A 26,907-nucleotide genomic window follows, 5' to 3' on the forward strand; every position below is an offset into this window, starting at 1 on the left:
GCGATGGTGTCCTGCCAGACCCATTATTCAATTTTAGCGCAGCCTCGTATATTTTGCAGCTTCAGTCCATGTGACATTGTGAGAAGGGCCAGTCGGCGTGTGGTCTGTTCGTCAGCTTTTGTCGGCCGTTGGGTCTCGGGGTCCATCCCCGACACGCTGCAGGACTTTCTGCCCTGCGAGAATTCTGGATATTAAGATTACGCAACGTGTACCTTGGCCAATTTTAGTTACCGGTAAGTTCCTTTAAGCAGTGGACAGCATCAACAGGTTCTGTTTTCTTTAATTGTTGTGCTCTTTGGCGATCTCACATATCACGATGACCAGCTAAACCTTAATGAACATAATTTTAGCACAAACGAAGTGCCACACCTGATGCTGTAGCAACAGCTTCGTGAAATACTAGGAAATAAACCTGACATAAAGTGAGAATACCCGCCTGAAATCAATCAATTAAAAAGGCGCTACTGCCAATTTTCCCATTGTTCAAGATATACTTTTCAAAAGCATTAAGTGAAATCATTTTCATGCACAGCAGTGTTACAATAAAACATTAAACAACATAGTCTAATAGACATCCAAATCCACCCCTTTTTAATGGAATATCGAAACTTGGACAATGTCTGTATGAAATGATGGCATTTACGTCATCAGCCCGTATGAAATCTCCGCTCCCGCCCCGCTCCTCAACATCAACTGTTGGCGTGCAATCATTGGAGAGCTTGGCAGATTTAATCGCAAGGACGTAAAGTCCATCATTTCACAGCGAATTACTGGGCCCAACTTTTGGTGGTAGAGTTCTTTTATATGAGACGACAGAAGCAAGGGGGAGATACGGCATTAGAAACGTCTTTACGGAGAAAACGTAGGGGTAAATCACCTGGAGCGGGATGGAAAGATGGAGAAAGTTATACATGCAGCACAAACGCCATCACCTTCAGCATAGTCGGGATGCATGCAGTTGCCTGAGATCGTTGTTGGTATTTTCTGTAATGAAATTAATTATGAATTCTTCCTGTTGGCGTGCGCCATTGTTGAATTAGGTTGTTCATCGGGACTGGAACATAGGGGCGGTTTCAATAAAGGCCAACTGTTCATGTATATTTCAGAATACCACTTCCCCGCCTTTGTGGTGGATTGGGTTGACCGGCCGTGCGCCTGTATGAGAAGCCTTCAAAAGAACAGCGGCTTGATGGCATTTCGCTCATCCCAGAGAGACGACAAAATGTCACAGTTCCCCGCATTTGAATGTCAATATTCATTTGTAGATGATCATTAAAAAGGAACGTCAGCCAGCTTGCTTTTTACCAGTACATATATTCAACAGGCTAAGAAGGGGACTCCTGGAGGGGATTTCCACGAGACAGCTTGCCAGAGGACCGGGCATCGACCAGTGTAAACATTTTATGTGATTAAATAAATGATGGCCTAACTAAACCACTCCAATAACGTAGCGGGATCCATAAACGCTTCAAACCATGATCTGCTTGATATTAGACCATTTGCCATGTTTGTGCTTTATATTTTAACCAACCGTCCCAAACCAATTAGGATAATTTCAACATTCTACATTTTATGGAATTCATGTTATACGACATGCGGTGGCCTCCAGAAAAGCTTAATAAGTCGTTTCTCACCAGCTGCTTCCATTGTATAGTGACATTTATTTTTGATTACGTTTTGAAATGTAGTGAAATCATATTTGTATAAAAATTCTGTGTTAACTGATTTGGAAATCATCTACAAGTCATGCATTCGGTCGAGTTAGAAAGGCAACAAGGCCATTGGCGTGGTGGCGTTTCGCAAGAGAACATTAAACGGACCCTGCCATCTTGGATTTTTTAGTTACGTGGTGGTCTCGTGATCTCTGTGTGGGCAAATATCTATCCTTTTTATCATTGAAAACTGTGGTTTTCGACCTTCCATTCGTTTAATACAAATGTTCCAAAAAAACCCACAGCTTTTGCGTTCATTTTCAACTGTGAGATCAGCATATCTCATCTAGTTTTGGGGACTACTTTTCGTATTTATTTTCAATTCATGAGTGAACTATTCCTGGCTTCTGTAACCAAATATTAGCATACAGTTACTGCAGTGACATAGCCAAAGGAAGGCTGTTTACGCAGCACAGTTTGCCGCGAAGAGCGTGTCAATAACAAGCAACATTAATCCAAGATGGCGGTATCCCTGAACTCAGTACCCACATCCAGAAAAAAAGAAAGAGGAACCCAGGAACCAGCTTTTCCGAGAGAGAATTTTAATTCGTCGCTGTTGCTCGGTTTACAAAATGCACGTCGGTTGTGGCATTCGAGCGAGCGAGCTGATGTGTGAACCACCGTAAGGACTAGATTCCATTCGGCATTATTCAGGCCTCGTTTCTCAACGCCATCGAGGGATTTATTTTTGTCCTTCCACACTGCAAACAAATCAGTGTTTTTCTGGCCAAGACTTAGTGGAGGCAAGGGGTTAAGGACAAGAACACACAAGTGTAAACAAAACCAATGCGCAAGACCATGGCAAAAATGGACAGAAGAAATGAAAGAATCTGAATAGCTTTATAATGACACATTTTTTACTGAAGTGGATGTACAGATGAAAGAAATGGCTCTATATAGACAATAGTCTAATGGAAACTATATAAGTAAATTACATTACACAGTAATATAAAGTGATTTCAAATATTTACATCAAAATGTCCCGTCCTTAAGCATTACATTTAACACACGATGGGGATGGCTAACTGGCACACAAAGACAATGTCACCAATCCCCCCCCCCATCTATACTTCAGAACTGGCCCAGTATACTCAACACACATAATCTGACCATGCAATAGAACGGAATATAGGCAGTACTTTACAAGATTGAATTATTGAGCAAACACGTTATTTCAGCCTTGATCAAGGATTCACCTCCTCGTGAAAACAATGTTATCCGAAATAAAGACGAACACGTTTAGTGAACGAGCATCTCTCAGGGTTAGCAAAATGACAAACTATTTGGTTTCCAACAATTTATGGCCTCGATGGACACTCCCTTAATGTTAGGACATACCGCCTGAACTTAAGGCGTAAGAGTTGAGTATCAAGAAATTCAACCTGGACATAAACCCCAGGTCAGTTTTGAGGGACAATAAAAAAACACCAAGACCCGACTTGGGACTTGGGCCGTGCGTTCAAGTACATACGCGAAGTTGCATGGTACTTTAGTTCCTCGATTCAACCTGCTATAAACAGAACCAGACGGTTTGAAACTCATCTAGAATTCTCGAGTAATAGTCCCTAGAACTTGATTGGATACTTTGTCTAGGTTGTGTGCCATCACGTCCAGTCCAAGCATTTATTTCCTTCGAGTTTTTACAGTCATGTTTGGTGTGTCTTGTGGCAGGGGCAATCTTTATCAGGGACTCTGTCACTTTTCCCGTTTTAAAGCCGAAGGCGTGGCACACCCTGAAATGTAACAGAGACTAGTTTGACTCGTCATAACAGGTGGATTTTCAACTGCAGTATTGTTCGTTCAGTCACCACATTCGGCTGCAGTACACGTAGGAGTGCTGCGGTGGCATGGCTATTGTCGGCCTCCGTGGTCACGCATGAATAGTCCCAGAGAGTGTTTTTGCACCTTCTATTACGCCGAAAAAAAATGTCAAATGCACTTCAATTTCCTGCCAATTTTGATGCCTAGAATACTGAGCAAATGCTTCTAAAATGTTCTAAAATTGGACTCAATATAGGCAGTACGTGGATTAATTTGATATCGGTTGAATGGGTAGATTATTAACACTGCTTTTTCTTTCATTCTCTTTACAGTAAAGCAACAAATGCAATGTTATACATTAAGATTTTTAAAAATAATAATAAGTACCCACGTGTCCGAAATGGTAAAAATTAATAAGTGGCATAAATGCAGACAGCTTTATGATTTTTCTTCATTATTCCAGAAAGATCTGGACTGGAAATACCTGACAATACGATATTATGGTCAGTTAGATCCACCAGTCGTGGTATAGTCAATGGGCCAGTTTCTGTGGAATTAATCAAACCGTATAATGGAGCGAGGTGATAAATGATTAGGTTTGATCAGTACCCTTTGGATGCTTTTCCCATGGTAATGACCCCGTAAATAATACAAATGTTACACAAAACTGATAATTTCGACCAGCAATTTAGAGTAAATTAGCAAGACATGTAAACGTTTAGCTTGTACTCGTAGGTAGTACATTATGCATGATCAGAAGTTGTATGTTTCATGTAATAATCACAACGTTTGTTGTTGGCATGATATAAGCTTGTTCATCATTCATGGAATGCAGTAGCTAAGAAATCAAACACACATCAAGCAAGCAAGCAAGTAAAAACAAAAATGTGCAATTTCACAAACTACACACGATAAACGGGCAATCATCACCCAACCTCTTGCCTAAGAATAATCAACCGACCACAGTTTCGGGGAACTTCACTTGGCAAGTCAGCAGAATTTTCACTTTAATTAATTGGATCGAAACAGCATACCACCTCTCTTTTACGCAGTGTGCAATCCGGTTGTTATCGTCATTCGTGTCGCAAGGATCCCCCCCCACTGTTGGTCGAAGCGCTCCACAGTAGCTAGAGGGTATCAGTTCTGAGGCCTTATTATGAAACCAGGCAACTGTCTCCCCTCCCCCCTTCCCCATTTTCATTGTTTCTTGTACCTCAGTAATACTCTTCTGGTTTTCCTGGGGCAGGTGCCCTCCTTGGACCCTGCGACCCACATGATTACAGCCTTCGCCCAATCCAGAAAATATTTCTGGTGCTATGGTCTTATCCGGCTAAGATATGAAACGAAATTCCTCTGCTATTCCTCAAAATATCATAACAATCTTCCAGATGAAGGTGAGTCAGTAACGAAATGGTGTATATTTGTTTCAATTCAAAGAAACTGTCAGCTCAGTTTTCCGTAATCTTTGGCGAATGGTATTGCACAAAACAACAAGATGTCTCAAAGATCGAGGGGGGACATAAGGACATGCGCAGGATGTGACGTCCGAATGCAGCCCAGTGAGAAGTTGGACTCGTTTAGTTACTAATAAATATCGAGCATATGATGGCAATATATTCACAGCGCTACAAAACAAATTAAAAGCCCCCCAAATAACTAACTCTTACTGATCCTGATGTCAAGCCTGTCTTCTCGGAGGAAGATATAAAACAAGAAGGAGAATGACACTGTATAAACAAAAATACACTTGGTCTCTGTATCGTCCAAGCCTCCGTCAGTTTACTCCAATTCCGTACAGGCTTTTAATTCATTATATCAGTGCCTGCACGGCTGTAAACAAAAGTACGATGTCTCAACCTCATCAGCGGCCCGGAGGAAAGGCCTAGAGGGAACGCTCACGGCGTGTCAAAATGTCTCACTCGTGGCGGGGGTCCGCAGGAACGTAAACAACCTCCTGTGGGGTCAGGCGTCCGAGAGATTTCGCAGTTAAGTTTTCGGTTGATCGAGTCAGCGCAGGGACTGGTGGTCGGCCGCGGCTGCGGCAGCCGCGGCGGCGGCCGCCTCCTGGCTCATCAACTGCGAGATACTCTTGACGTTGTGCTCCTTCTTCCACTTCATGCGGCGGTTCTGGAACCATATCTTGATCTGCCGCTCCGTCAGGCCCAGAGCGTGGGCGATCTCGATGCGTCGCCGCCGCGTCAGGTAGCGGTTGAAGTGGAATTCCTTCTCCAGCTCCAGGGTCTGGTAACGCGTGTATGCCGTTCGTGACCGCTTGCTGGGTTCCAGGCCATTTGTTTGGCTAACTGAGAAAAGAAACACCAAACAAGAAACAGAGGTTCAACCGCATGCGACGTTAGTTCAAGCAATTAAACGATGTATTATAGTGGAACCATTTCTTTCAAATAACATGTTTATTTTTTTCGTTTAAACGTTAAGCCCCAAAGTTTACATTTGATGACAGAAACCAAAACAGAACATTAAGCTGGTGATCTACTTGTACCCATCAAATACGGGCGATTCACAATAGTGCACCTCCAAGAGTTCACAACGCGTTGACCAATCGCAGTGCGCAAAATCTGTCCACCCAATGCGCGTTTGGGAAGGTTCGACAGATTTTCGATTTCTGTGATTGGTCAACGCGTTGCAAACTGTTGGAGGCGCACTATTGTGAATCGCCCGTATTGTCACTACATTACGACGGTGAATGGTGCTACTGTTATGCACGTGTCCTTGAAGTGATCATACATAATGTATTGCTGTCGTTCTGATATTGGGCTGTTGTTTTTTATTGTCATGAGTTGTATGCGACGTCTTGTTTTGGCCATCATTTAAAAGCTTCCATTTTCTGAGTTAACCAAGAGAAGGAATAATTATTAGAGTGTGTGTATTTAAAGTGTATTCCTTTTGGCGTGTAATCACGGTGCTTGGGATACCATGAGCCCATTTGTAATTACCTAGAAAAATCTTTCCAGCTGCAAACATCAAAATTATGCAGAGCAAAAATGAAAAATTATACAAAGCAACAGGACGTTTGTTTTGTATATAGGCGGAAGAAGATGAGAGAAAAAAATCTACAAAATGGGAAATAGCTCGAGTGACATTGGCCAGGGCAATGCACTATTTCGAACGGCAGCGGCCCCACCAACACTGCACACGGATCGAATACAGTGCATGGTGATTAATAACGATGCGAAGCCTTCCTACGGTCACACAATCTGAGAACTGCTCGTGCGTAGGCCTCGCGTTGAAGCTAGGTTGCCTCGTCTCCGGCACAATTCCACCGCCTCACGGGGAGGATTTGACGAGACACAATGGATCAGACAGAGACACCGTCAAACAATGACTACAGTTTGCCTTCATCTGTGAATTAAATATTCATGGCACAAAGCTTGCGAGGAACAATGCCGGCAAATAGATATACATTTTGCGAACAACAAATAAGCTCTCAATTAAGCAGTGTGAGTTATGACGACATCAAGGACAACAGTGATATCAACAATGACCACCATGAGCACAATACAATCTCATGTAGCTTGTTACTCTGCTCTGTCAGGTTCAAGCAGCCACTCGTGTTGGAATCCCCTCAAATACATTTTATGCAGTGCTTATAAAAGAAGTTTAACAAGTAAGGGGGTAAATGCAATGCGTAATGTCAAAGTGTACGGGCGAAAAAAAATCTCGCAAGTAAATTCTGCAGAAATATGTCGAACGCACCTTGACGAAAAAGGTGAAAATATTTGCATGATGTCCCAATCACGCAGCGAGATGTTGTTGACAAATGAGAAAACCTTGGCCAGCGACAGCCTACTTTGCCATCGTATAAATGCGACGCAGGACCACAAAGTCTCTTCGCCACGCATTAAGCGTGCTTTGTACACGGTGATGTAGACAGGACTTACTGTGGGGATAACTTGTGCTACTTCCACATTTTATCTGAATCTAGAGATGTTTATGGCAAATTGTACAAGTAAATTCTGGGGAGTCGGGTTGGCCTCGCGTTTCTTTCCTCGCCTTCCATCTTTGCGGTCCGGGTTTGAATCCGGCACGGTCCACATGTGGATTGGGTTTTCAGTCCCAACCTGAGTCCGTGGGTTTTCCCCGAAACATTTATTCAGGGTTTTCCTCCCACCTCTAAAACTGAACATTTCTTTAGTGTATTTTTCATTCATTATCATCCTGTAATCGGCTCTAAATGCGCTGCTGGATTATTAGATATAAATAAATAAATAAATAAATCTAGTTCCAAATCCTATATAAACGGCATCGCGTAAAATAGTGTTATTTAGAGCCACTCCGTCAATATTTGGGTCAATTCAAAGAGATACTTTGGAGGCATTTAAAACTAAATCCCCCCAAACTACGACCTTTTTTACTTCGAATTTAATTTTGATAAATTTGATGTCTTCAGGAAAAAAAATCGATCAGCACTTCTGAAAGTCAGGATTTTAAACCAATCATCTATGGTCTAAATAATAGAAAACATTCTTAGTCTTTGGTTATACAAGTCTAAATTCAGCTGTTGGAGGGTGATGACACGCTTTCAAATTTCTGAACTTTTAGATGCCTGCCCCGTAAAACCAGAAAGTGAAAATGAACTTTGAGGTACAGCAACTGCATGTACATGTAAGCCAGGAGAACGTGGTGTATATGCAGAGCTACCCAGGGGCACTGACCAACCATAGCTTGGAACATGACATATGCAGCAAGGTATGAGACGGAGAGAACCCCCCCCCCACTGCTTTGTGTTGGTCATTGTCTCGCAGGAATCAGGGGAAATCCTTTCAGACATCTTGGGGGGATGTGTTAAGTAACAGTAGTCTGGAATGTGTACAGGGATTGGACATGTTGGGGGGTACCCCTCGGTCTCATTTCTTGCTGGGTATAGAACATTGGGTAATAAGAATTCTGTTTGCTCGTTCTAGTTTTAAAAAGGTACGGACGACCGGACTGCCCCTTCTCCAATGCCGGAGTGTGGAATTTGCGCTCATTACATCGAGGATTTTACTTATTTGCCACAGCTTCGGATCAATCCTTATAGAGCTAAGTCAACTTGGATTCAGTTGGTTTCCGGTGAACGATATGCCTGCCAAGCGGCAGCTCGTAAATGCCATGACAGGACGAAATAAAAATGTCAGTCAGGACGCCAAACTTGCGAAAAAAGGAAATCAGTGTTCCGCCTACTTAGAATAAGAGGCTCCCCAAGATCCCGGGCTAACATGATGCACATGCCAGGACCAATTACCCGTGACACGCGCTACAAAAGACTCGTCGAGCTCCTGGGGACCTTGGAGTCGTCCATTTGATATCTCCGCTCTCAGATGTTCAAGAAATCCTGCCATGAGATGTCATGGTTGAACTGTGGTTGAACTGAGGGCGACAAAAAGTGCAGCTTCTTTAAAATGAACGTGATTCTCCGAATGGAATGGGGTGTGCTGACCAACCACACTGAGACACTGTTCTTGCTAGCGTTTGGTCAGATCAGCCTATCGAAAGACGACGTATTCTACAACCGGAAACAGAGAATATAATTAACCTGAGTTATGTGGACTAAATAATTGTTGTAGTTTTGATGTTGTTGGTTGGTTGTTGTTGACTGATGTTCTTGATTGTTTTTTGTTATTGTAGTTGTTAGGTAAGGAAGGTTTAACAGCTTCAAAGCCAGCAATTCTGTCTAATCATCCTGGGGCTTGTTTAATGAAGTCTATATTAATTCGTTATTGCCGTGTTAACAGTGTCAGCGATGACTGTAGCCACATTGGTAACAATAAGCCTCTACAGTTAAGGCATATTCCAATAAAGAAAGACACATAAGATTCATTAATAAATAATGGTCTCCCACTTGAATTATGTTTATGATTTGTGAGGAGCCACCATGGTAAAGCATCATCATAATTTCAACTACAAGCCACAGAATATTTTGAACACTGCAACAACATCTTACGATAGGCCCCTGTCTGTTTGCGCGAAATCCTGGCTAATATCACTTCCTGTACTGTAGAACATCAGGAGCATTTTTTTCGCTAAAAGGACGTACCACCTTGAAGGCTTTTCTGCGAAAATTTAGCTACGATTCCCCTGTTCGGTCTTCATTCCTACAAAGCAGACTGAAATCTGACGGCATAAGCACAAGTAAAAATGCGCATCCTGTACGCCTCCGGCTACCAGGTTAATACGTTCGTGAGTTCCCTCGTAGTTTACAAACCAACTTGACGTCTACGACTTGCATACAGGAATTACCCCCCCCCAAAAATCATTAGTCTTCGAAGCCTTAGGCTGTGTTATCTGCGCGGCAATCAAAGCACACTGACGTGACTTTTTGGTTAGTGATAGAAAACTTTGACAACATTGTTTCAAGATGTTTGAAGTTATGTATTTAAGTGGTTTCATATATTTTTGACCTTGAGGGAAGGTCGATGGGTGGGGGAAAGAAGGTTAAAATAAATGTCTTCCTTGCCCCCAGAAATTCTTAAGATTATCATGTTTTATCTTTTTTCTTAGTTGGAAATTCCAGACAGGGTCTTCAGCATAATAACAAAGCCAAAAGGAGGGTCGGTCGGAAATACATACAGACGCCCTCATTGTTGGAATTTAGAAACTCTAAGGAAAAGGCTAAAATTTATATGGGTGTTTTGTTTTGTATAAATAGCTTATTTCAGACTGATCTTCAGACAATGCATAATAACTAAAGTTCCAAATTCCTTTTTTTTTTTCATTTTCACTACAACGAAAACATCATTCTTATGTTGTACAGGAAAAATGCTGCTCGATGTACACAGTAAAATCTACAGCAAAGAAACCTGTAGACTTTTTTTCTGGGAAAAATGCGAAATTCTTAGAGCCCAGTTTTTATGTTCGCCTGAAGCCGATAAATCACACGTTCCATGCTCTGTGTTCATGATCAACCTTGCTCGCTGATTTTCCACTGTTGCCCATCAATAGGTTATACAGCAATCAGCGTCTCAAGACAGAATCGTAAATTTATCAACTTGAAAGCAAGCTAGTACAGAGTATCTATATTTGCAGCTGGCGAATCGACCACTGTGTCGGGTTTTAGTGTGGGGGGAGCTTTATCATTTGATTAAGGTTTGAATAAAGAAAAAATCGGTTCTCTACACCAAGATTGTAAATCGTGGAAGCTTTGGACCAGTCAAGTCGATAGCTAAATTGTGAGTCAACCGCATGAATAGTCCACATAATTACCATGAGAAGAACTTTCCATTAAATATTCATTTTGCCGATTAAGGTGACAAGTTTAATTTCTGAAAGGGTAAGGACCTCTAAACTTTGCATATTTCGAACACTTGAGCCTGGACGCGGGTACAGTCCGACGATCGAGGCATTGTTACATCGGAACAAGGTATATTCCGGATGTGGAGAAGAACCGACCGAGACATTACAAAACAGAGAGATCGAAGAAGAAAGAAAGCAAGGGGAGAAGTACGATGCAATCAGCTTTTGGTTGACAGCAGTGACGAACGAGTTTATTTATTAATGAACACACATGTAATTGGAGTCCGAATGTCTCGCTCGCGGCTCGGTCGTGTTCGCCTTTAATCACGAGCCAGCGGCCGCCACGAGAAAAACACTGTGGTCGCCCCGCACACAGCTCCCCCCCCCAACGAAATTACGGGAGGTGTAAGGCAAATAAACAGTTTTCTTAGCCGAAATTTGACGAAACCATCCCAACTGTGTATGACACGGAGGAGAGCCAGCTACTAGAAACAAAGAGTCAAGGTTTAATATTCTCTGCTCCGGTAGGTGGGGGGGGACCAGGCTAGCCAAAAAAAAAAAAGAGAGAGCGAAATGAGAAAACAAGTTGGAGTTCGTAAACCTCCAGATTGCTAGAGCGACAGTCACTGAATGCCGACATCAAGCATTGTCTGGCCGCTGTAATCATGAAAGTGCATGGGTTTCGACGCTAAGCAAGCCGGAACAACGTAATTCGTGGAGGCACAATGGCGTCACTTTCGCCATCCGGTTCAGCGCCGTCCACATTCCCAGGAACACGTGTTCGTTTGGACTTTTTTTTATTACTTGCTATCGGTGTCTCTCACACAACGCCCGTAATGAGGATTCAGCTCAACGGAAAATGACAGGATGTATTGGTCTGAGATTAACGGAAGAGATTCACTCCCGTCCGATAAAATCTGCAGTTTATTTACAAACAGGGCAAAAAATATTTCTGAATAGAATGAATAAATTAAAAGACATGTGTTCTCTGATTCAATATCCGAACATAAATAATCTGGAATTGGTAGATGAAAAACAACAGGCGAACCCTTTTCGTGTTCGTACATTTCTAATAATCAATTATTACTTCTCTGTGGATGTGTGACTCAACTGTTACCAACCACTGCGAATTCAAGCCAGCAACCTTCGAATATTTCGACACTACGCGGCTGCCAATGACTTCTACATCAATAGAGTTGTTTGCTTGTGCACTAAAAGAAACATAAACACAGACTGAGCTAAGCAGTTTTCTATTGGCTTAGTTCAATAAAAGCCTGGCATTTAACAGGAAATTAAAGGGGTCTTGGCATCCCTTTGCAAGCTTCAGATTTAACCGGACATACACAACAGATCCCACTCGACGGACAATTTGTACAGTGGTTGAGGGCAGTACATGAAAAGAAATGGCAGACCCACTATGTTCACAGTTCGAAGTTAAACACAACTTTGAACGTCGACATGCGAACCGTAAAACACTCAACCCTGTATAAAAAAAAAAGATATCTCCAAATTACAACTGGGAATAAAGCTTCCAATCAACCACAGGCCAACGCGGCAATACTAAAGAACCACCATGCTATGCAAAGCGCCGCACTTGGTCGTTGCAGCTGCTCCTGCAATTAATGGTTTGGATTAGGACCCGATCCGTCAAATTTATGCGAGACTGTGCTACAGAGCATATCTCACTGAAGTTCATGATTCCTTGTTTCCGCTGCCTAGGGGTGTTGTCCATGTGATCACGCGCTATCATCTGCTGCAAGGCTTGGCCTGACAGTCTTATAAGCAAACAAAAACAACTGGATTTTTTTTTTCACAAGCGGGGGGGGGTTGATATTCACAACAGCTATTGAACAATGATGAATTTTCCAAAGGCTCTTTTAATTCAACTTCTTTTTTTTCCGAGGGAACATTTCGTGCCCGTAAAACGGTATCGAATATGGTGTTCTTTAGCTATTCTCCCGGGACTAATAAACACAACTGGGTAAGTGACAGTTCCCGAAACTTGGATCAGTGCGACACAGAAAGGCCATAAAAACGTTGAGCTGTTTCCGCAAGCCCTGTTCCGTGGCCCCTTCAAATCTCACCAGGCCTGTATATCTCCTTACCCCGTAGGCGACCCGCTGACCTTCAGCTCACGGCCCGCTTGAGTTGTTACATATGCACCTTCACCGCACACTCTGACCGCTCGTTTGTTTTTTAACGAATTCAGTAATTAAGCAGAGGATTGTACTTCATTTATAACGCCGGGCGGCTTGACGGTTAAGCGTCCAGTGCTAAACAGAGCCCAGAGTATGCTTCTATTTTTCAGAAAGAATGCCATTTCAAAAATTAACTTGCGAATACTGTTAACTGGAAATCCATCGTCGGACAGGAGTTGTGAACCCAAGGATAGGACATGTAGCTGTTAATGACTGAGTTTTCCATAAATGATACTGAATTCCTCATGGCCAATTCTTTTCAGTGCAACAAGACACACAGTGTCCACAAGAGTTCTGGTGCACAACATATTTTCACACTTTCAACTTGAATTGGTGGTCCAACATTGGGCATAATAAAAATGTTGTTATTGCAACCGTTCCTTGGCTTGACGTGTTTCAAACTGGTATCAATGCTGACTAGCTTGTAGTATCCTGGCTGAAGCCATCCGCTTTGCTCTATATTCGCAAACAATGTATCTGTGAGCGTACGAGGTCAAAGATGTCACATCGCCGATAATTTAAACGGTAGCACTTAAATGCTCCAATTATTGTAGGTGGAACAAAATCAGTAGGGATTTCGGAGTCCGCTGTGTTTTGGGGGAAGTCTTTTATAAATTGGTCCACAGTTTTGAATGGAATAAAAAAAAAGAATCCCAAAATTGGAACATTTGTTACAGTTTGTCCCGCGTGCAATGTAAACGACGGGAACTGCCTTTTCGTCGAAGGGATTAAAATTCTCATTTGCCTACTGTTGCATCTTCAGTGCTTCTTTCTGTTGATGATGATGATCTTGATGTCTATAAAACATGCAAATTATTCTCGCTCGAGTTTTCTTTATTATTGCTGGCAAGGAGGAGTTTTTGGTATGATATTAATAGTACAGTCTCTTTTTCACGTCTGCTCACACAGTTTGCGTTAGATTTTTAGTTACTACAATTCCTGTTTGTTGTTGAATTAGCTATTAGTGATCTCTTCCAAATTTAATTTCAGTTTTTTTTGGGTTTTTTTTTATTTTCCTTCAGAATTTTTTTCTCTGTCTTACACTAATTTTGAGTATCGCATTAACTTGGGAAAAGATTCAAGATTTACCACAGAATGAAGTGAAATAGTAAATGAGACACTGCTTATTACTCAGTTCTTTGGAATTCGTCGTTGATTATTTTTAATAGTAGGCGTTGTCAAATGATATTAATCTGCACACTTGCAAATTCGCTGGGCGAAATAGAAAAAAGTTACTGAAATAACTTGGGATGTGAATGTTCGATTGGAACATTCACCACCCTGCAAATCAATGCGGGCAACGTTTGCGTGTGCAATGACTCGTGTGAACATGATGTACAACATCGCATGTTTTGGCCTGAGAGAAAAGACGCTTTCCGCGGTTGATCTTCCCTACTAATTGTTCGCCCAAGGATGTTGATCTGCCCGACCAATTATCAGATTATGAGCGACAATTTGTTGGAAAATTCGCCCTTATAGACACTCACATACTGGCGCTGCAGGAAGACCTATGTAATTATGTCATAGATACTGGCTGCTTTAAGTTTGGATCACATCTTGCACTGAAATAAGTAACAGGGATCACCCAGTCGAGCGCGAGCGTATTATGTATGAATCCTTCTTCTCTCAGTGGATTGCGTTACGCTTGGCGAAGCCTATTCTGCAGAAAATACACAAGGCCCTCGGGGATGAACCTTGATCTTTTGTAAACATCGCTGCAGATTTCCATTAACCATTGTTACAATATTCAATAGCAAATATGGGACATTTCAGGTTTGGATATTTCTACGTTGAGCAAGCCCAGGGCAGGTTTGTCGTTGGCAAAGCAGTCTAGATACGGCAACCTTAGGGCGATGGGTACCGTATTTGAAATCAACTGAGTGTCATGTTGCATATAAACACCACACAGCTGTAACATGCTACCACTACTCAGTAATGAAAAAACACTGCTTATTGCTTTACCTCTGAATGTTATGCTTTAGAATAGAATAGCTCGTTTCATCCGTTACATAAAACTGGAGCCCGTGATTGTCTCACTCACCTTGAATTCCAAAGGTTTGCGAAGAATTTAAAGTGGATATCTCTGAAGATTTAGTTACCAACGTGCTTTAGCTCTTCGTGTAATTAGTTAGTTGGTAAGGCTGTATAGTCTTTCCTTTATTTTTTAATTTTTTTTTTTTGGGTTATACGGGAACAAAAGACAACGCCGAAGTTCCTTAGATATAATACTTTGAAAAAAAAGTCTTTGGGTTTTTTGAGAGAAACACAGCACTGCACAATGTTTACAGGTAGGCGTTTGGGTAGACAGTCGAGGCTTAGCAATGGAAAATTAAGCGCAGCTGATTGTTTTAAGAAATTGATATTATTTATAAATAAAGAAAGATAATGTTAAAGTAAATTTGTTACGCACCGTCCCAAGTAACGCGAAAGGCGTCATGCACTATTCAAGACGACTGCTTCCGAAACATCTACGGGTCAACCCATAGGATGAACACAAATATTCCCGACCTTATTATGCTATAGTGCCTTCCAGACACATGTGTCTGACTGTGTAGAAACTTTTGATTATGATGCTGGAATCAATCATTTACGGTCAACCAACAAAAATGTTACACTTCTCAATTTAACTATGGAAAAATCACACGTGCAATCACATGATTAAAATCTTCGGTGGAGGCAACATTAACCACTGTCGACCAATGCGGCTTTGGTCTGGAATGCTTAAATAGATCTAACTGTTTCAACATGCGTCAACTTGTGTCATTTTTTTAAGAGATATGCATCATTTTTTTCGGTACATTCCATGTTTCGTCACTCCGTCAGGCTGACTTAAATAACTGCCGAGTATTTGAAGAGGCTTTTAACTGAACAATGCTGAGATTTCTGAATGGTGTATTTTGACATGGGTTGGATGGATGTATATCATACGTTCCACGCATGCAAGCTGAATACAGTCTGTACTTTGCACATTGCGTTGGTGATACTCATAGCAGCTGTCAGCTGGTGTCGTTAAGCAATATGAAATGTATGCATAGACAGATGTCATTTTACAATTATAAATTCTGATTGAAAAGCCTGCTAGCTTGCAAATTAAGTAGAAATAAATGATGTGGTCGACGGAGAGAGTCCTAAAGGGCGAACAAACTGCATACCCTTTTCCAACTTTGACTCGGTCAACTGCTCTTTCAATTATAAATGGGACTAATAACAAGAAATGCTGACAGCATGTATACGTTTGGAAATGTTATAGGAAAAGTTAAGTATCTTGACTTACCTGCCGTGTTGGAATGGATTCTTCTCATCCAGGGGTAAATCTGCTCCGGTTGCCGAGCTGTTTGCGCCGCCTTCATTGCCGATTTGGCGCAGTCCCCGCTCAGGTTCTGACTGGTCATCTTGATGCAGGCCGCCGCTGCCGCCGCGGCCCCGGAAGATCCCGTCCCGTGCTGGCTCGGGCAGCGGTTGTACGCCGCCGAGGTGGTGGTGGCCGTCACGCCGGACACGGGCGAACTCTGCGGGTGCGTCAGCGGCACGGTGGGCTCCATGGACGGTGTCCGGTCCATGTGGTAGAAACTGCCCTCCAACTGCGACGCCCCGTAGCTGCTGTAACTGTAGTTAACCGGCGTGCTGTTGGCTGGGTAGTGGGGGGCCTGCCGGGAGTAACCCTGTACCGTTGCAGCCGATGGGTAATCCGACCCATGGTGGAAATCGGCCGTCGACAAAGAGTGTGTGAAGTATGAGCTCATTTGTCTCGTATCTGGGCTCAGAGCCGTTGATTTGTGACCCTTAGGATTTTATTGCCCTTGCTGTGCAGTGAACGGCTGTCTAGCTGTCCCGCCGAGTCAGCAGTGTTGCAAACTTCGATGATGAATAGAGCTTGGCACGGCCTGCCTTCTGTCAGGTCAATACCAGCTACCAAATAGGGAAAGAAGAGATATACCACGTGATTCAAACCAGCCAATCGCCCCCAAACAGTTGCTTTTTCCACCCCTCACCTAAAAAACTGAGTAATGAGATAGGCCTATTGTCCCTGGTCACAAAAGCGCAGTGAATGGAGTTGTCATATTACAAAATGCACTCATAAATAACAGGCGCAGGCCAAGAGCGAATTACACTGTCACCCGTCCACAAGAAAGGTATAGCACCAGATCACAGACAGTATTCAAACCCAGAAACGAATTCCACTCAGTTTTCCTCCCTGACTACGCTGGAGGATGGACCAATCAAAAAGCGTCACTTCGCGCATGACGAAATAGACAAACGTCGGATTTCTAAAGGGAGCTGAATTATTATTATCTTTATGCAAATGCAGTTTGGGAAAAGAGGTAGATACCAATAAAGGTTAGAAGCTTCCCATAGAGGTTACTCTACTTCATAAGGCATTTCATTGTTTCTTTTTCACAAATTCAAGAACTCTTTCCATGCATCATTTTGTGAAACACTCTGAGGCAACACCTTTACCCCCCAAAATCAAGCAACTTAAGTAACAAAAAATAGCAACAGCTATGATAATGACAACCAACCGAAACATCACAGTAACTCGATCTAAACCGAAAACACAAACGACCAATACGTTTCTGAATACGTCATAGAGGCCTGATATTAGAGATAAACCCTTTGAGTTCTGTGTAACAGATTATCTACGTAGAGAGAAGGAAATACAGAATATGACAACGGAGGGCACTTTGTGATAGATATGCATCACTGTTACAGGCACATAATTATGCTAAGGTATGATATCATTTCTACAATATTGGTCATTTGTTTTCACTGCGCACGTGCTCATCACTATACGCAGCGTTGTTGGTAATGGAATAATTATTCCAAGCCTACGGTAAAGCCGCGCCGCTAGACCGTGACCAACGGGCTCTCCTGTCGGCCGGCCGGCAGCCGTGCGCCCGCTTCGCTTGCCTACGTCCGTCTCACAGATTTTTATACGTACATATGTGCCATTTATTCAAATGAACAAAATACTACTGTAGCCTCGAAATTCCCCTGGCAAATATCGGTATCAGTAGTGGCTCACAGGGGGTTGGGGAGAAAAGCATGCTCTTCGAAAGCACTGAACAACAGCTTCTGTGCATCAGTTGAAAGCAATAGTCCGTGGAATGTATTATGTCTTTGCTATCTGCCAGACACGGGGAGGGGATTGAGAAACATCTTTCGACCCCGGGACAAAAGAGCCAGTTCCGTCCCACCGATTTGGTACCTTCGAGTGAGCCATTTGTCGCGGGCCAGCGGTGCTCTTGAACTGGACTTTATCTCGGGATTGATCCAACAAGGCGTTTCCAAAACACGCTGTGAACAGCGTTGCTTGTCACTTACATAGTCATTACGCGTGTAATTTTGACATGCTTATTTATTTATTTATGTATTCATGAATGTAAACTGGACAAGCGTGGATGAATTTTGCACGAACCGTCAACGTAAATCCCATTTCTTCATTTGGAAATATTCAGTCAATTAATCAACTGACTTTCGGGGAGGATTACATAGGTTGTTGGAGCACTACCATTGGAATTGTCAGCAAAGGCTCCCTGAAGATTCAAGAATAGAGAGAGAGAAATACTATGAATTTGTTTGATCCTCTGTGATCGGTCAGTTATCCGAAAATCCACTGTGTACAGCTCCTAGCTCACGGCAACCATCTTGGAGGTGAGTGCTTCTATTCCAAGGCCGTGGATGGGCTGACTATGCATTCCTTGTCAATTAGACAACACCTTCATTCAAAAAAGGATCTATAAAGTTACTCATCCCACTTTGTGAAATTACATCCTCTTTCACCAACTCATTTACACTGGCCATGATAACACAAAGTAATTGGTGAGCCTGTCATCTGGCTTGTTAATCAGCAAATTACAATAATTATTGTTTGTGGGTTTTTTGTATTAGTTTTGTTAATTTTCCACCGGATACAAAATATTTCATTTCAGCGCTGTCCTGACCAAGTACTTTTTATTCCTTTATCGTATAACTTATTTTTTATTTATTATTTTATTCATCTATCGTATGCATTTATCGTAATAAAACATACTAGCAACTGCACACTCGGTGTCTCTATGCGCACTTTGAATTCGTTGGCGCTATCCGCCTCGGGCAGAAGCAAGCCCTCATTGGTTGAAAAGAGTTGCGTTGGTCAGGAGTGTTCGATTTGTTGGTCGCGACGCGTGCATTTTCTATTAGTTCGTGATCCAGTGAAATTCAATTCCTACCAAAGGAGCCTCGGCCTCCGCTGCTGAGAAAACAGCGCCCTCTTTTGGTCCAGCTCGAGGCCCATTGCAGGGGTTTGAATTTCTTATTTCATTCCAAGAAATATAGGATACATCCAGAAAATATTGCTCAAGCTGTTTCTACTCAATGAATACGTAGAACCACTGATTTATGAACGGGTTCCTTGGATCAATTTATCAATCTTTTTCATGTAAAAATTAGGTTATTTGTCGACTTGGGGGGGTGTCAGCCCATTTTTACACGCGATCACTATCAACCCTTCTTTATTCTAACTTTCTTAGTCATTTCACGGTAAATTTCACAGACGAGTTTGAAAAAAGCTATTGATGGAAAGATGTTTTATTTTAACCGCACCGCTGTCGATCTGAACTCAAATAGTGCATGTGCGCCCAATAGGTACCGACAGTGTTCTCTGGCAAGTCTCAGTAACAGCCAGTCTAGCACACTAACATCGGCTCGGGACAGTCGGGACCCAGCAACCTGCGAAAATCACCAGTCTCCGATTGCTGTCGATTTCGCTGTGAACTCTGTCTCCTGCAAGCTACCTACGTCAACACTTACACTTTTGGAAGTCAGAAAAATGTTTTTAATTTGAGCTACAATGACCTTAATGTGAACCTTACTTACATAAAACAGTAATCTTGTTTGATCTGCAAATACTTCTAATTAATCGTTCATTTATAAAACTGAACCACTAAATTGAACTTGAAAGTGGCAAAGAAGATATCAGTTAACATTTATGCCTTTCAATTTCTCAGAAGTATTTCAAGGTCGGCACAAATTAATGTCATTTATATCACGATGGGATATGCTTTTTTGGTTAGGGTGGGCTTAATCTAACCGTAGTGTGCTCTCAGTCATCGAAATGAAGAAAATCCACAAAATTCCATGTTGCTAGTATATTTTGCGCAAACTGTAGCGTTGGATGACATGTGTGATACCGATACGGCACTTTTAATCTCATAAAGATTTCTCGCAGACATACCCAACAAAAGTCCTGTACCAGATTTGACCAAAGAAACAGTTTTTAGTTCACGCATTCTGGAGTCCAAATCGACCTAGTATCATTTATTGGCTAGACAGGATCACAGATTATAAAACTTAAGAAAGGAAAAACAAACGAACAAAAAATATCCAAAACAAAACAAGGTGAAAGGTAGTCCATTCGAAGGCTACAGCGTCTGGTCATGTTTCTAAAAAGTTAGATTCACGGTCAGATCTTAAGACCCAGAGAAAGACAATATCAAGCATGTTATCATAGACAAAACCTCTTTACCAGATACAATGTTTTCATGTTTGTTTTTTATTTATAATTTGTAATTGGTAATTACAAAAGCACCTGCTTGTTGCAACATATATAAGAATACTTATGTTGAAGGACCAGACTGAAACAATAGGTGGCAACTAATGCGTAGATTTCTAGTACCGGTATATCTTTTAAGGCAACAGAGAAACTGGTTGCTTATCATACCGTTACCCTGAAGCTTGCGAGTTGACAACGCGCCACAAGCGACAGTGTTACTGTTACGCCTCTGAGTAATTGGCCATGCCCGGGGAGCGAGACAGCTGGGCAGCAGAGAGGTGGGGTTTTCACCCGTCGGCTTCGCCGCTCGGTCCGGCCTCCGTGACGCGGCGATATGGCGCGGGCACATCGCACCTCGTCATCAGTATCAAATCAAACTGAATCCGTAGGCACCAACAAGGGTAAGACGAGCCATGCTGTAAGGCTCGTCATCGGAGAATGGTGACATGACAACGTTGGGAGCCAACGAAGGGTTTTGAGCTCAATGCAAACAGTAGGCTACAGTTCAAACTCAATGCCATGGTAGCCTCGAAATACAATTTAGTGAAATCAGAAATCAAGCGCATGTTTGATCCAAAATGGGATGTCCACACTTTCTACAATTTCTGTCATTCGACGGATGAAGCATTCAATCCTATGTGAGAATATTTTTCTTCGCGGTACACACAATTAATGCCGAAAACGTTTACTCTGAAACGAATTCGACATTGGTACAAAGGGTTGAATAGCCATTTAATTTGTACTTGGCTCTGGCATGTGTAATAAATGACAAGACTTTTAGTGTAGTTTGGATACACTAGCAAGATATTCATGTTAAAAATGCGTTCACGCGGCAGAACTTCAAAATTTCCGACGGAAACCTTCGTGACTACCAAAGTTATGCTTGAAACAATAAGAGAGTTTTGGCCTCCCTTCCTATTCCCGATGTACCGATTAAAGCAAAGCAAAACAAAGCAAAATTGTACCGAAAATAGGCTGAGAATTTGTGGCAAAAACTTTCAGAGACACAAATAAATGGATCGGAACCAGACCACTGACACTAAAAGCCCTCTCTCCCTGACTCGAAAGGACTATGCTTTCCTCTTGTCATTGAAGCAAAAAAAACTTTTCCAAAAGGGTATAGCTACCTCATGCTGATTTCAGCTCACTTCATAAACTCCCGGTGCAGCAGATAAATGGCAAGACGGAAGCGCAGCTCCAGGAGCGCCCTCCGCCCATTCATTTTAAGTGTGCTTTATTAAATAATTTTCCGTTGATTACGAGAAGGGTATGTTAGCGCGCTTTATTAGCCGTAACGACCGGCACTTTGGCGTATAATGGTCCTTAAACACAGGAAGTGTGTCAAGTTGTATTAGGCTAGGCCGATGCCGGCCGTCGTTCCCGCTCTTAAGCCTTTTAAAGAAGTTGCAATGGTGATGGACGGCCCGGCATTTTGAAGGGTATACGGTTTGTGGAAAATCCATAATGCCATTCATTACGGTATGGGCGAATTCACCACACGAGCTGAGGGGTGGAAATGGCGGGCCGTCGACACGCTCTCCGAAATAGTGCACCCGAGCTCCAAAGAAAGTCATTAAGCCATCATGCGGGTAGGGTCCGCATTAATTAAGTGCAAATCAAACCAAGATATTAGTAACATGCTTTGGCCATTTTCAACGTCAAAGTTTCTTAATAAAAACAGAAATATAAGGGGAATCTTTTGGTGCGTGGTAACTCAAGTTAAATCAGCACGATTAAGGACTGTACATTTGGATTGGGTCGAACAATTTTTTTCAATGGTCTTGATTATGGTCAAGTATGCTGTTGTTCTCATTTCCTTTCAAAATAAAGCCACAATTTTTCAATGTATCGATAAAATGGTTGAAAGCTTGATTTCAATTTTAAAAAAGGCTTTGTATACTTCAGATTTTTGAAAAGTTGTTGATTTCTTGTTTTTGAACAGTTTTTAACTGCTCGATATCCTTCAAACACAAAGGAATAAGTGTGGGTGGCGGAGTTTATCAAACCAATCTGCCAAAAATATTACGCCCAGATCACGTAAAGCCAAGCTTAATATGTCATCCTGGCTAGGTCGGTTGGGTCCATGGACGCCAAGACCGAAGCTAGTAATTAAAGGTTGGCCGGGCGAGGTGCAAACACGCCTGGCCGCGTCACGCGAGGCGTGTCGAGGGGAGCATAAATTCTCACCTTGGGCTGGGTTGGGGCGAAGGCTCCCGTACGCCGTCTGATCCCGGGGTCCCGTGGCCGCAAGGCTGGAGCTGGTTTATGGCCCGCAGGGGTTCCCGCGGTCCGAGTAGGGAGAAGTGGTGTTTGTCTAAGAGGACGGGTGGTCGGGAAGCAGACCCCAAAGCAGTACACGTCAGCGGTGCAAGGAAGTTGTCGTGCTACAGTCTATATCCAAAGAGTTGAGTGGTTGTCAGTTTGGAGATGAGATTCTACCCAAGTTGGTCCTGTGAGCGAGAGAGAGGGGGGAAAGAGACCTCAGCGGCTGTGGTGATCAGAATGCTAGGAATGAACTCGAAGAGCAAAAGACTATTGAGTATAGGGGCCCTCTAACGTGCAACATTCCAACCAGCGGACAATTTTGTATGCGTGTCCATAAGTGATTCCTGAAGCTGCGGAAGCTTCCTATGCTAATATACACAGCTTGCAACAGTAACACACGACAACACTGTACCGTGGCCTAACCAGTCAGTAGGTAGGGTGGGACAATGGAAAAAAATGATGGGAACAAAGATGTCTGCCAACACCACCATCGGCGAAACCAAATGTACCAAGAAGTGTCACAAAAGGCCCAGATCCCGAAATATGAATCCTCTCGAAAAAAAAAACCCGCCAATGCCAAATAGACGTCAGAGAAGAAGGAGCCGATGAAATATTGCAGTCTTTTGTATTTGTTTTCAAAAGGTTTTTTCTTCATCCACGCGTGACGACCGCTCCCCTTTCACCCGGTTGCAGGTTCAAAAGAACCCGTTCATCATTAGTAGTGAATATGGAAAAATTCTGTGGCTTCAGTTGTGACTCTTTACAAAGAGACACAATATCAAACGCCCACGCAGGCCTACTCAAGTAAGATGACTTTTTTTGTACAGAAACATATGGTAGAAATATTATTACTCTTAATATTCGTACATCGTTTATCAACAAAATCGTTTGAATCAACTGATTACAACTGATGCTACAGGAGAAAGTTTGTCACTTTCATCATTTTATCACCACCACCAAACCCAAACATTCACCACCGATATCACAGAATCTCGAATTTTGACCCGACATCTCCACAACACCGCATCGCTTTCACCAAGGCACCACCAATTCACCACCGTCATGTCCGTCATCACCACAACACACACCATCACCATCATCACCAACACACACCATCTCAACATCACCAGCTACCGAACACCGCCGGCAACTCTGTCTCAATAGTCGTCACCACCACAGGCACCATCAATGCTTTTCACCTCAACACCACAAACACTTAAACACAACATGAATGCCAGTTCTCATCTAAAGAAGTCAACCCGCATGCACCCTCTAGGCCGTCCGAGTTAACTTTGTCCCCCCTAGTACATCCGATTTGTATTCAAACTGTACATGTTTCATCATCGTTGCTTCATCATCTGTCACCATCAGTCCACGAACAAATTCCAAGGGTTGCAAAGGGAGGAAACAAGGAGAAAAGTCATTTCCTGAAGGAGGATTGATATTCAGGGTCCTCTCCAGCTGGGTCATGGAAGTCTCGTCCAAGCATCTTGGAGTCGCGCCCCCTCCGTGTGACGGTCTCTCCCGGTCAAAATGAAATATTTATCGGGGAGTGTGAATTCGAAACACGCCGGGCAACGTCGAGCCCCCCGACTCTCCCCGCGGACTCCAAAAACAGCAGCTCATTAGATGTGTAAATTGCCTTTTCATGTAAATGGCACCCATTCGCAAGTCCCCGACCCCCCGAATTTGACATATTTGAAATTTTAAAGTCTGTGCATGGTTTCGCCAATAATTACTTGTGATCCCCGGAAGGCGGTGCGATGAATACACGATGCTCTGACGACGGTAACTCCATTTTTTTTTTAAATCTCGACTTGCAAAGTTTACTAACAGTGAAAAGAAGCAACTTGAATTTTTTTTATCAATATGTATTCAATGCAGGAATAAAACCCAATGCAGCATTTACCACTTTAGTCTGCTGGTGTTAGGCGATACGTCGGGCGCCATTTTTACTTATTTCGCTCTGGTATTGGTACTGACTTTCGAATTGACATGACTGACCGTTGTACAAGGGTGCTCGAAAAACTCTCCTTTCTATTCAATGTCACAGAAGTTGGAGGGTGAATTTACTGAGATCAATAGACTAAGGACAGTATATTCTTTTTGAATTAATAGCCTGGAGACCATTTGTCACCGTGTATATACACATTTAAGACTACAGCCTCGGCTTCAGTTCGTTAAATATAACTACAAACATAAGACCACTTCTATCCCACTTGACTGAACAATTTGACTTTTGAAATGTTCAAAAGTCTATTCATTGGGGAAAAAACGACACTATTTCAGTGATACTTGCCTCAAAAATTGTCGTCTGCAGGTTTCCGCTGTACAATTATTCACCGAAGTCGGGCTACACCACACATGGCTACATAAGAAAAGTAGCGGTATGCGGCTATTGTGCCGTGCTGGCCTCACGTCCAAAGAAATATAGCTCTAACTCACCAATTGACAAAATTAAGTTATTAGGCCATCTGTGTCGACAGTTCACGACCTGGGCAATTCAGGATCCTGCGAGCGAGGAATACGCCCGCGATGAAGTCACATCGGTGGCGCAGAATATAGCCCGCAATGTGTGGCCGCATAACAAGATGTACTTGTGTGAGGAAGGATTTATGTCGGAGGGCGGGAACGGGTGAGAAAAGATTCATAGAAATTGAAGTGACTTTTTTCCCCCTTGTCCCTTTCGAACTTGGTGTATATTTTATTTCACGTCTGTTTTGGTGCCATCAGAGAACTGGGGTTGACGTCGCCGAGCCGAATGTGCGAAAAAGGCGAAACACGCGCGTCAATTTGTGCCGGTTCGGTCGATGATAGAAACAGCTGAAGGGCTAGAGCTTTGAAATGCATGGGAAAACCAGGTTTATAGATGAGACATCTGATGGATCTTAAAAACAAAGCGAAAAGAAATTCAGGTTGTGCTAAAAAAAATCCTGGTGTCCATGTACATGCATGTGCCAGTTCAGTCGGTTGAGAAGCCACTTTTTGCTATCACCTACTAAGAAAGAAACGATTTGTCACAGAAAATGACTGCCTCAATCTGCATAAGAAGAATAGGGGTACAAGCAGCTGACATTTTGACCATCGTTGGCAGAAAGTCAATTCATGCCTGCTTTCCCATCGAACATAGCTCAAAGAGGGAGTACTGTCTTATCTTTACTTGGATGTTCCCCGCATCACCATAAAATGCACTCAAATACGTACCATGTTGAACGTGTTGGAATGAAGTGTCTAAAACATTATTTGCCACTCACTTTAATAAACAGAACATCAAATACATTGAGGTACTCTGCAGTTAGCATGTATGCTTTTTGGTATGTCCAACGTTTTGAAGTGCTCCCAAGGAATTTTACTTCAAACGGAGAGAGGCACATCTTTAGTCTCGTCTTCCCCTGCTATTCTTATAGTCACCCAAAACTTCATATTTGTGAGAAACAAACAAGAGAATGAACAAAAAAAGGAAACAACAACAACGAACAGCGATGAAATTTCGAAAGTTGCTGTATTCAGCTTGTTATTGACACCAATAATATTTTATTGCCCTGAGTACGAGTGAAAAATATCTGTATTTGTGTCCATCGACTGATAACGCGTAAAGCACACACTTCGATTTTTGGTATTGCCTAAAATGGGTGGATCCAAGGTTGAAAACGGAAGACTTTAATTTCTAGGTAAAAACAGCCAAAAGTTAACAAAAAAATTAAGACGCCTCATTTTCTTTCAAGAGGACTATGCAAAAATAAGTGGGAAGACCGACATAATGGCACACATGATCACAGACAAACATTGTAAGTGTTGACAATCTCAGAAATGGCCTTTCCTTTAAAATACCAATTATATCGTATAATGACATGGCGGCGACCTATACAAAGTGGCACCTTGCCCATTCCCGCCTCTTTTTTTTTTCCTTCTCTCCCTCTTCCCCCTGCAGATCTCGATAGATCAATGTCTGTGACTCACCACAGCGGCGAACGGGAATGAATAATGTCGTTTGGGAGTAACCCGCCAACTACTTGCTTATTTTTCGTCCCAGACACCAAGCCAGTAAACTAAGCGCCCATTGGCCTTCTTACATCATGCATTAGCTGGCTGATTAGAGGGGTGAGCAGTGATAAATGTTCCCGCTCATCTCCTTATAAATAATAACTTCGGAGTTTTTTCTCTCCCCTTCTCCCATCCCAAGCTGCGATATGAGAGAGTATCGAGGGTG

General features: G+C 42.6%; 1 protein-coding gene across 3 annotated transcripts in view; it reads right to left on the bottom strand.

The window, feature by feature from the left end:
* Window positions 1-2,358: 2,358 nt before the first annotated feature.
* LOC110974633 (uncharacterized) overlaps window positions 2,359-26,907 on the bottom strand; it is a 31,881-nt gene continuing 7,332 nt past the window's right edge. The window contains exons 1-4 of one of the 3 annotated variants that reach the window (XM_022226432.2): window positions 23,110-23,228; window positions 22,620-22,882; window positions 16,176-16,810; window positions 2,359-5,776 (exon numbers count right to left, since the gene is read on the bottom strand). In XM_022226432.2, coding sequence (XP_022082124.1) covers window positions 5,481-5,776; window positions 16,176-16,644 — 765 coding nt within the window. In that variant the 5' untranslated portion in view covers window positions 16,645-16,810; window positions 22,620-22,882; window positions 23,110-23,228 and the 3' untranslated portion in view covers window positions 2,359-5,480. Of the gene's footprint in view, window positions 5,777-16,175; window positions 16,811-22,619; window positions 22,883-23,109; window positions 23,229-26,907 lie in introns of those variants that run through there. The other 2 variants (XM_022226431.2, XM_022226433.2) reach the window with 2 other exon arrangements.

The sequence above is a fragment of the Acanthaster planci genome, linkage group LG08, assembly GCF_054643075.1.
Source record: "Acanthaster planci isolate LZ-2023a linkage group LG08, COTS_SCS, whole genome shotgun sequence".
NCBI lineage: Eukaryota > Metazoa > Echinodermata > Asteroidea > Valvatida > Acanthasteridae > Acanthaster > Acanthaster planci.